This window comes from Macrobrachium rosenbergii, chromosome 9, assembly GCF_040412425.1.
Source record: "Macrobrachium rosenbergii isolate ZJJX-2024 chromosome 9, ASM4041242v1, whole genome shotgun sequence".
NCBI lineage: Eukaryota > Metazoa > Arthropoda > Malacostraca > Decapoda > Palaemonidae > Macrobrachium > Macrobrachium rosenbergii.
The window spans coordinates 22,063,450-22,075,781 of NC_089749.1; the positions used below are offsets into that span (position 1 = coordinate 22,063,450).

The 12,332-nt window shown below is 36.9% G+C and overlaps 1 protein-coding gene across 2 annotated transcripts in view; it reads right to left on the reverse strand.

The window, feature by feature from the left end:
* Positions 1 to 1,813: 1,813 nt before the first annotated feature.
* LOC136841567 (protein tramtrack, beta isoform-like) overlaps positions 1,814 to 12,332 on the reverse strand; it is a 125,718-nt gene continuing 115,199 nt past the window's right edge. The window contains exon 5 of one of the 2 annotated variants that reach the window (XM_067108575.1): positions 1,814 to 2,086. In XM_067108575.1, coding sequence (XP_066964676.1) covers positions 1,829 to 2,086 — 258 coding nt within the window. In that variant the 3' untranslated portion in view covers positions 1,814 to 1,828. Of the gene's footprint in view, positions 2,087 to 8,402; positions 8,792 to 12,332 lie in introns of those variants that run through there. The other variant, XM_067108564.1, reaches the window with a different exon arrangement.

Consider the following 12,332-nt stretch of genomic DNA (forward strand, 5'->3'; position numbering starts at 1 on the left):
ACGGGGGTTGATATGTGTGTGACAGTGCCTTTACCCATTCAGCTCTCAAGAGAGATGACAACTAATTTCTTCACTGTGGTCTTTGTTGCTTTAGAATTCAGGTATCTTGACCATGATTCGAACCTGTGCGCTTTTGGATGCATGTGTGTGTTGGTGACAGTGACCTTATCAACTTAGTTATCAACAGAAATAAGAACCAATTTCTTCACTGTGGTATCTATTGCCATCGAATTCAGGTACTATATTGAATTGAATTTAATACAGAATTTAGGCCAAAAATCAAGCACTGGGACCTATGAGGTCATTCAGCGCTGAAATGGAAATTGACAGTAAAAGGTTTGAAAGGTGTAACTGGAAGAAAACCTCGAAGCAGTTACACTATGAATCAATTGTTAGGAGGGTGGAGAGTAAGATGGAAGAAAGAATATGAAAGGAGGCACAGTAAAAGGAACGAAGGGATTTGCAGCTAGGGGCCGAAGCACACAGGCAAAGAACTAAGTAATGCCTACAGTGCACCACGAGTGCACTGATGGCACCAGCTTCTACGGGAAATTCAGGTACTGTAGTTATAATCGAAAACAACCCATCTCAACCGTGATAGTTGGTTCCTATGCTTGAAACACTGTAAGGATAATGTTTATGTCACCAACATCTTTACCCCAAGAAGGCATAGGTTCGAGTCCTGGCTGAGGTAGATGTGCTTACCATACATAACTTCCTTGGGGTGTAAATTATTCCTGATTGTAAAGTAGATTAGTATTCTCTCTCTCTCTCTCTCTCTCTTTATATATATGTATATATATATATATATATATATATATATATATATATATACAGTATATATATATATACTATATATATATATATATATATATATATATATATATATATATATATATGCCATTTATATGCCATTTTCCGTAACATGGATGGCTCCAAATGAAATGAACCTAAACACTATAACGTCATCTGCTTCATGTACTGGGTACATAGCTTATCCGCAGTGCACCAAGACCTTTCACATACACTACGCCACTCACCTCTACCCGTGACTCAAGCTTTCACTTTCTGGATAGCAAGAGCTTTCCTCGTCATCGCTTGTTTCATATCACCTAGTAAAGGATGTCTCGATCTTTCTCTCATCCTTTCTTACATATACAACTAAAATTTATACCTTTTTCAGCAGCCTACTGTTTTCCATTCCTCCACCTTACCTAACCACCTCAAAATACTGATCCATCATCTCCCTTACACTTACCTTTTCACTACATCTCCGTTTTATCCTTAAGTTTCCCATCCTTTCAATTCACCTCAACATCTCTTACCTTTCTAACATTCACATTCAGCATCTACTGTACACCTCCACATATCCCAATTTCTGCCGCGTTATTTCATCAACTCCTTTGATCAACCATCAAAACAGAAAACTTTCACTTGTACACACTACGCCATTTACCTTTATCTTGCGCGCAGTTTCTCGCCTCTTCTTTATCAAGGTCCTGCCTTTCCAATACCTCCCCTAATTAATCTTTCTGGCAATTTCTAGATTAATTTTATTATTTGTTCATACATAAACACACACACATGTATATATATATATATATTATTGTTATTTGTTATATATCATATATATATATATATATATATATATCTCCTTTCAATTCTCTTTAAATACTCCAAATATTTTACTGCAAAGAAAACACTTCCTCACTTTAAATATATCTCATCGCTTTTCAATAAACCCTAAGCATCCTAAGAATTCTGGTACTGGATCTAGACTCCCACAAAAAAAAATTGAATAAATCCTTCCATGCATCTTCTTCTAAGTCTACGCTAAAGGATCCTGCAAAGGATCGGGCCAGGACGCTGGTTTCGGATCAGGCGAGCTGTTCAGGTGGTAGGATCTCATGTGGCTTTTGAGGTGGGTCTTCTGAACGAAGCGATGTGGACAGTGGGTGCAGGCGTAAGGCCTCTCCCCCGTATGGATCCGCATGTGACGCGTCAGGTGCGAAGGGAACGGGAAGAGTTTGCCGCAGACGTTGCAAGGATACTGCATCTCGCCCAGCGTCCTCGAAGCTTCTTGGCTCTGCAAAGGAGGGACATTGATAATGCGTTAGATTTCTAGGCCAGGATCGAAAGATACACGTACGATTTTCCATTGTTTTTATTGAAGATTATGCGCCAGTCTTTTATTTTGAAATAGGAAGAGATGCGTCGGTCTTTTGTTTTGAAATAAGGAGAAATGCGTCAGTCTTTTGTTTTGAAATAAGAAGAGATGCGTCAGTCTTTTGTTTTGAAATAAGAAGAGATGCGCCAATTCTTTGTCTGGGAAATGACATCGGAAGGAACTTTTGTTTTTGATTCGTCAATAAGCATAAAAATTCTGTTTGGGGTCTTGTTCAGCAGTAAGATGAAAAATGGAGAGAGAGAGAGAGAGAGAGAGAGAGAGAGAGAGAGAGAGAGAGAGAGAGATATGATCATATCAGCGGTTTGAGTGTATGTGATCTGAGAATTTACTATAACTAACTATATAGTTAAAATATATCCATGATTTCTATAGTTGCCTTTATGCTAAGTCACCTCTGAGCAGTGTAACACTAAAGGAAGATTAATTCTCCAGTCAGCAGAAAAAACTTCTATATATATCATCTGAGATAAGTTAAAAATGAACATCGCAGAAAACGAACACAAAACAAGAGGTAAGAGAGAGAGAGAGAGAGGGTGGGGAGGGCCTGTATTGGTGTCAAGTTGCATCAAACTAACCAATAAGGCTCTTCAGTAAAAGAACCTGCAGAATTTGTCCTGCCTCAGATTTCAGACCTAGCAAAGCCTGAGCTCGCAACACTATGGCAGGTGGAGCTGCTGGCAAAAATGTGCCGTTTTAGCATCAGGACAACATCACTCACTCTTGCTAGTTTTACTTGTAAGGCAACCAAATGTGGGGACAGTTTGCGGGCGCAGTTGTTGATCTTCTGACCTGCCAAATAATTAAGCTGGCAAGTCTGCTGACGTCTCCTGGAATTTCATGGATTTGGCTTTATTATCTCCATTACATTATTTATCACGATTCGCATGACCTGCCTTCGCGTAAGCCGGTCTCCTTGGAGCCCTGAGGTTTATAAATTGTTGACTTGCCTGCAAGCGTGGTTTTCAACGCTGAAGATTTTAAGAAAGAAAGAAAGAAAGAAAGGTGCACTACGTACACTCCTTACCTTTCAACTTAAGAAGAAGAAATGATACAATATTCAAAGCTGGAAGGTATTTTCTGGGATTCGAATCATTTCAGTTTTACGCCATTTCAGCGAATTATTTATAGTAGTAACACACTTTGAATGAAAGTGAGTAAATGAGCCGTTGCATGTATGGGCCTTCCATGGCCTTGACACCCACATAAAACACGATTACACAAAGTAAAGGTAACAGTAAAAAGATATGTCAATTAATATTGTTTATTCTAAGTAAAAAATGGTGTTGGAAACCAACATTCACCAGTGTCTATCTTACAGTGGATTTTTCATCCTACTCACGAAAAAGGTGAAAATAAACAAACCTTTATAGACTAAACTAATACACGGTTTCAGTGATAATTATGTATTTACACCTGAAAAATCCCTGTTACATATTTTGGCAAAGAACGTAGGCTGCCCTTGAAGGACCCGTGGGGGTAAAATGAATCCTTCGAAGGCTGTTACACACGTCTACTGCTTGGAGTCTTCGCATCTTCCCGCAAAAGACTTCCCCGAGCAGCTAATACTTTATTCTATTTTTGTAGAAAAACTGCAGTCGTGTGGTTGTCACGATTGGTTGTGTTGGGCAACGCATGGCGAGACAATGATATAAAGAACCACCAAGACAGTCGTTAAAAAGTACATTTTCTAAACCTACTCACAGAAAGTTAAGTAATCTTTACAGCACCCTTATTCTTCAAGGCAGTACAACCAATGTCATGAGAATGAAAAAATAGACTTCCTGAACTTCTGAGAAACAGAGAAATAAACATATTCATGGCGAAGCTGCATTCGACCCATGCGCATCATAAAAGAACAGTCCCAAAAGAAGATCCATTCCTACTAGTCCCGAGCGCGCTCCGGAACATCTTGGCAGGATACAAAAATAAAAAAAAATAAAAAATAAAAAATAAAAAAACAAAACGTGTGAACCACCAACACGCACCACCCGACACACTCAATGCATAATTTTATCAAAAGAATCGTACGACAATCACCGCTGTAGCTTCATAAAAGGGACGCGCTGCCTAACGCGTAAAGAAGACTATTACAAACATCGTCTCTTGCCATATGAACACACCAGCATAGCGCTTCCGTCTCGCTAGCAGCGAAAAAAATAATATAAATAAAAACTATCCATACGAAAATGCCATCGGTATTTTCTTCCTGTGTATATTCTCTCTGAAGACACTAGCGGATCCAGAAAAATTTCATGGGGGGCACCAATTTTCATATTATACATACATACATATAAATTTATTTATTTATATATATATATATAATATACAATATATAATATATATATATATATATATATATATATACATAATATTATCATTAAAAAAAATTTTTTTCAAAATTTTATTATTTCTATAAAATATTTTTTTTCCCATTTTTATATTTCCCATTCATGTTATTATCTAAATCTTCAATATTATTATTTTGTCATTATTTTCCATGGGGGGGGCGGGGGGCACCTGCCCAAGTGCCCCCGCCCATAGATCCGCTAGTGCCCGAAGAACATTTTTAATAAATAAAGCAAATCTTCAACGCTGCTTTTCCACTACAGACTGATTCACAACCAATACATTTTCTTCTTCGCGTTATGAACAAAAAACTGATTTTGGTAATTACTATCCTCACTCAGCACGAAACAGAGTTTGGGCAAAAACATTAAGAAATGAATAAAATAGGCTCAATACAATCACCAACATGTCAGTCACTTAAACCTCTCAAATTGATACGCATCACCTTTTTTCAGTTTAACTTTAAACTGAAGTTATGATGACGTTGGTCATATATATATATATATATATATATATATATATATATATATATATATATATGTTATATATATATATATATGTTATATATATATATATATATATATATATATATATATATATATATATATATATATATATATATAACAGTACTATGTCGCACTTAATATAAACGTTAGGTAAAAGTCCATTAATGAAATTTGTTATAGAATATAAAGCATATTAAAAAAATATAAATGTACAGAGCTTATAGCTTTTGTCCATCTGCTGGACTCTTAATGTTCACGGTAGATGTACAAAAGCTATAAGCTACATATATATATTTTTAATATACTGTTCTGTAACAGGAATTCCATTGTGGGCTTTACCTAACACACACGCGCACACATACATACATACATATATATAGGTATATATATATATATATATATATATATATATATATATATATATATATATATATAATGATTATAATCACTTTTGTACGTGATTCATTTATCACACATTACTACAGGTGAAAAATTCAAGAGACGGGGTAGGTCCTGGACCGGTTTCGGATTTTATTTCCAATCCATTGACGAAGGACTGATACAGAGTATTAGATGTCACAAATATATATAATAAAGGAACAGTACTGACGAGCATGCACAACTGTTTGAGACAAAAAATCCACCCACAGGCCGGTGTCAAGGTAAGACTGGCCTTCAAAACTCAGTTTGGCTATAAATCAGGGGACAATACTGATAAACATACCTACCATAGGAGACTACAGACCCACACCTGACAGGTGTCAGGGAGGCGGGGCTGGAAAACTCATTAGCGCTGCTCCCCCACACTGTGTTTACAACTATGATGATATTATTTCCATACATCTCTACTGCCTACCTTAAAATTTAAACAATTTACAAATTTCTTTTGATATTAAAGGATCAAGTTTACACATCCCTGACTGATCTATATTAAAACCCTTTCTTTATAAAGTTAGATAAATGATATTCCTTCAGGCAAGGTTAGAATATACAATCCTTTTTGCCCCTTCCCAGTTGATAGTATGACTGTTCTCACTAACGTACAAAAATACCACTATTCCTCTGTGCATATCTCACACATTCTTTTATGCTGTTCTATTCTCTTTTCCAGTGCTGTTCTCATACGAAGAAATAGTAGTGGGTTTAAATATAGTGTGTATAGAAAACCTACTAATATTTCTTCCTATGTGCATTTCTATTCCGGACAAAGCAATAAGGTTAAGAAATCAGTATTTTCATCTATGTTTTTAAAAGCATTACGTGTATGTAGGCCTGAATATATTGATGGGGAAATAGATTAGGAATACAGGCAAGAAATTGAAATATCCTGACAGTGTATTAAACAATGCATCAGAAGCGGCAAAAAAAGGCTATGTATCAAAACCAAAAAGAACCTTACAACACAAAAAATTTGATTGTACTGCCTTATAATATCAATATGAAAGATATCCCCCACCTTCTTAAGAATTTTGGTGTTAATGTCGCATTTACGAACAATAAAACAATGAAACATGTACTTATCAAGAATTATCCCAACAATGCTGAAGGGTGTGTGTGTGTGTGTGTGTGTGTGTGTGTGTGTGTGTGTGTGTGTGTGTGTGTGTGTGTGTGTGTATAAAATTCCATGTAAGTCTTGTGACAACTTTTATTGGCCAAACGGGTAAAGCACTGGAAAAGAGAACAGAACAGCATAAAAAAAAAAATGTGTGAGATATGCACAGGGGAACAGTGGTATTTTTGTACATGTTAGTGAGAACAATCATGCTATCAACTGGGAAGGGGCAAAAAGGATTGTATATTCTAACAATGCACCGTAAAAGAAATATCATTGAATCTAGCTTTATAAAAGAAAGTTACAGCCATAATATGAATATCAGTCAGGGGATGTATAAATTTGATCCTTTAATATCAAAAGAAATTTGTATATTGTTTAAATTTTAAGGTCGGCAGTAGAGATGTATGGAAATAAGATTATCATATTTGTAAACACAGTACGGGGGCACCAGTGCTAATAAGTTTTCCAACCCCACCTCCCTGACACCTGTCAGGTGTGGTTCTGTAATCTCCTATGGTCGGTACGTTTATCAGTATTGTCCCCTGAGAGTATATTGTGATTTTTAGCCAAATGAGTTTTGAAGGCCACTCCTACCTTGACACCGGCCTGTGGGGTGGATTTGTAGTCTCTTACGGTTGCGTATGTTCGTCAGTACTGTTCCTGTACTATATAGATTTATGACTTCTCATACTCTGTATCAATCCTTCGTCAATGACTTGGAAATAAAGTCGAAACTGGTCAGGACTACACCCCGTCTCTTATTTTTCACCTGTGATCATGTGTGATATATATATATATATATATATATATATATATATATATATATATATATATATTTATATATATATATATATATATATATATATATATATATATATATATATTATATATATTATATATATATATATATATATATATATATATATATATATATATATATATTATTCATGAACTTCAGCGCTATTCAATCTCTTGCAATTCGGAAAGTCTTGCAACTTTTCTTCCTCCCATCCGCCAACCTCTTTTCTTATCATATGCTTCTCCAATATACTTGAAAAGTAATAAAATCGACGATAAGTAAAAATTCTTACAACCTCAAGTTTCTTATGATAATAATGATAACATCTCGCCTTTAACACCAGCAATGCCCTTTTCTACTCCAAGCGAGAATCAGGTAGTGAAACACGAGGATGAGGTAACTTTCGTAGCATGAAAATACCATATGTTGCTACTTTCAATTTGCTGATGAATCTTACGGGCAAAAAATAGGTTGTCAAAGGTGCGGATGACACGCTAGCCACTGAGTCTAAGAGTTGAATGGCCCACAAGATCCCAATTCATGTATCCGTGACCCCGAAATGTTAGACAACGAACAATTAATCAGCGGTTATTCAATTCCTATTTGCAACAGATTCCGAGAAATGAAACACCTCCAAATGTGCCGAATAAGCACTTCATTTTATTCTTCAAAGTTCCTGATTTCTCAGTCCTATAAAGCTTCAGTGGTACTTCATGAAAAAATCCACTTTAGGAGTCCATGCCAAACACCACTGTTTCTCCATACTTATGGAGACGATCTCCAATGAAGGCCCCGATATCCCAGAGGAAATGACTGGAGAATTTTTCTCTCCCACGTGGGACTTAAGCCTACTAACCTCAGTTTCCTAATCATCTTAGTTTCAATTCCCACTTGGGAAGAATTTCTTCATTCATATGACATTATAAACATTGTAGTCAACGCGGAAATCACCTAACGCCAAACACAGTGATCAAGAATAAGTCCAGGATCAATCCTGGTCTGACAGGCTAAGATTCGAACCCGGATCCAGTGAAACAAGATCTTTAAACTAGTGTCATTGCTTATAAACCTCTCCCCATCGGTTACTGAAGGTTATAATTAGAGTTCATGACCATGCTGTGGCTGCTCCGGATGTGAATGATGAGGTTGGACTTCTGGTTGGCACTGTGGTTGCAGTAGGGGCAGTGGAAGGGCCTTTCGCCCGTGTGGACGCGCATGTGCCTCGTCAGGAGGGACGGGAAGTTGAATTTCTTGTTGCAGACGTGGCATGCGTGTTCTCCTTCCCTCCCCGACACGCAGTTTCCTCCGCTGATGTTGCCCTTACTGGATGGCAGCCACGACGATGGAGATCCGCTGGGGGTGGAAGAGGACCCAGCCGTCAACGGCGTGCTGCGAGTCTGTGGGGGAAGGAACAACCAAAAGGTCAGGAAAGTGACGTCACAGGTCTGAAAGCTGACTACATGGTAAACAAGAGTTTTCCTTTACTTAAGCTAGTGTTACGAGTGGTCGGTAAAGCCGCCATCTTTACAAAACCAAAAAGGGCATCTTTGGAGGAGTGCCTTGAGTTTTAAGTCGTGACGATAAGTGTGCCGTGTGATGGGTTGGAAAAAGAATGATAAGGAGAAAAAAAAAAAACAGAAAGCGGTATAAAATTGCTACGTAAAACTTTATGTGCTTTACGATGTTATACCACACGCGTGGGCATACCGCTAATGAAGACCAAATGATATTATTACATGGAGTCAGTTACTGACAGGACTGTCTCGAAAACTTACTAAATCATTCAGATGTGTCGATTACTTTTTTCCAATCTCCTCTTGAGCTGACTTGTAGTCGTACAATTCATAACCTCAGTTGGTAGTCTGTTCAAAAGAGAGAGAGAGAGAGAGAGAGAGAGAGAGAGAGAGAGAGAGAGAGAGAGAGAGAGTTAAGTATACCTTGATTTTACCAGACCACTGAGCTGATTAACAGCTCTCCTAGGGCTAGCCCGAAGGATTACTTATTTTACGTGGCTAAGAACTAATTGGTTACTTAGCAACGGAATCTACAGCTTATTGTGGAACCCGAACCACATTATAGCGAGAAATGAATTTCTATCACCAGAAATAAATTCCTCTAATTCTCCATTAGCCGGCCGGACTCTCGGACTCGGGCCTAGCGAGTGCTATTTAACATTACTGAATTCACTAATCACTCCGATGTGTCTTGAGCATTTTCGAGGATACATTATTATTTGACATGAGATCCCTTCCTCTCAATGCGGTCATTCATACGCAAAAAATAAAACGAAGCACCAACGCATACCAACTGAACAGTCTCTTAGGTTAACCTTCTCATTAACTTGAATCAAACTAACTCACTATTTACCCCATTCAGGGCTGACCCTAAAGAAAAAAGTTATAACAGTCACTACCACGTTCGTCCTTTGTTTGCTGGATCATGACTGAAAGATGTTATGAAATCTGGGTCACAAGGACCAACAATGGGGACCGGGATGACATTCAGCGCCAAGGTTGAAACCAAGTGCAGAAAATTTCCACGGCTTCAGTATTTACGTACAACTGACCAGGAAACCACTAATGTAACATCTTTGCAGTTTGTTCTTCCTTTCAAACGTACTTTCAGCGCTTCTTGTTATTTCATTTAAGAAGCATTTCATACAAAATGTTCCCGTCCTCCACTGCCATCTTCTTCCTTTAACATGCTTTTTTCCCATTTTGTATGGGGTAAGCACGATGCCTTCTTTTGAAGGACTTTGATTTGGCTTTGGGGTAGACCGTAGTCTCGATCGGCTGCCCTGCCTGACATGGCTTGGACCCTGGTAGCGTATGTACATGTATCATTCTAGTCCCCAGCGCCCTTTCTCCCAGCAGCGAGAAGTTAAAGATGTCAAAAACCAAACTTAAAAAAATCATCCACGTCTTTCAAAAACTTGTCATTTATTGCCATTAATGCCTGATTGTGACAATTTTAACAAACACTTTCTATCTTTATAAAATTTTTAATCTATCTGTCCATTAATTTAATAATGTTCTCACTCTGGCTTATCAAGACTTTTTTCACAAAAATGGCTACAGTTCAATACATGCAACGTAAAGTTCATCATGAATGTAGCCCATTTGACCAGAAAATGCAAAACGTTCAAATAACTAATTGCTCAATCCTCAATTGTGGGTTACCACACACACACACACACACACACACACACACACACACACACACACACACACACAATATATATATATATATATATATATATATATATATATATATATATATATATATATATTTCCGATTTGTATGTATAATCTTTATATACATACAAACCGGAAAATTCTTGTAAAAGTGATGGTAATAAACAAAAAAAGATGCTAATTAAAAAAATAACAGAATAATGACAATATCAAATAAAGAAAAGATAAAAGTAATCTTAAAATGAAATTATCTCCCAATTGCTGTCTTTCACGGTCCTACAAATCTTCCTCTTTCTATACAGGTCTACAATAAATGAAGGGTGTGAGTGTATACGTGCTATTTTTTTACCTCCCTCTATCTGTCAGGCAATGGTCGCATATTTTCATGAAAAAAAAACTACTCTGAAACAAATCTTGTTTTTATTCGCATCAAATATATCAAGCACAACAGAAAACGAACATAAGAACATCAAGCAACACAGAACTTAGAGCACTGACATCTAAAGTGCATGAGTTCAAAAACACTTTAATTAACGACACGTATCACATGACAGCAAAATATATATTTTTCAGTTTTTGTTTTTAAACAATTAAACATTAACTAATTTCACTTAGGAATGTTAAGCTTTTGTTTTTTAATGCTCAATTTGAAAAGAAAGACAGACGCTGAACATGAACTGACCTCGCACCCAAATCGCGTAGCCTATGATCCTATCTAGTTGCTACCCATGGCGGGTTCATTCGCGTTGGGATGCTCGGTGAATATGTGCTTGTTGACATACTCCCTCCTGGAGGCGCGGAAGGGACAATACGGACACGGGAAAGGTTTCTCGCCCGTATGCGTCCGCAGGTGGCGCACCAGGAGGTAAGGCCACTTAAAAGAATGTCCGCAAAAGTTGCAAGTGGTTGCTTTGGAGCAGACATCGCCGCCGGCGTTGTTCATCAGGTACGCTTCACCACCACCCAGTGCTGCCATCTGGGGGATGACATGGAAGCCAGGCTTTGACAAAAGTTTTATATTCCAAATGTTTTGTTTTAATGTGTAATATATATATATATATATATATATATATATATATATATATATATAGATATATATATATATATATATATATATATATACATATATATATATATATATATATATATATATACATTATATGTATATACATATACAGTAATACCTCACTAATCTGACTCCAGATAAGCCAACCCTGTTCACAAATATTTTGTTTATATCACAGTATATTCTCCTTTAAAAATTCAATATATACCTATAAATATTCACAGAAATCAATGAAATTCATCTTAAAATCACATCTACTTGCCTGATTATCAGAGAACTGGTCATATTAGATTTTCTCAAGCTTGATATTATGCTATATTAATTCACAGGAAAAAAAGTATTATTCAAATATGAAAATATTGGCGTAGAACCCACGTAAATGACAGTTCCCTTGTAAAAGAAACCCCACAGAATAGCAAGCCCAATTTTGTGAAAGGAAAATAGAATAGCAAGAGAGATAAAGCAACAAATAAATAAATATTTACGTACAAAAACAGCGATATATGTCAGAAAAGCCATGGCAAAGGCACGCGGCACTTTAAATCAGTAATACAGCCTCTCATCGGCTTACGATCATCAGACTTAGTAACACATCCAGGAAGACTATTTAACAGTTGTAAAGTCGAGGAAAGACTTATTTTACTGTGCAGGGTAAGAACATAGTACCTCGACTGAGCT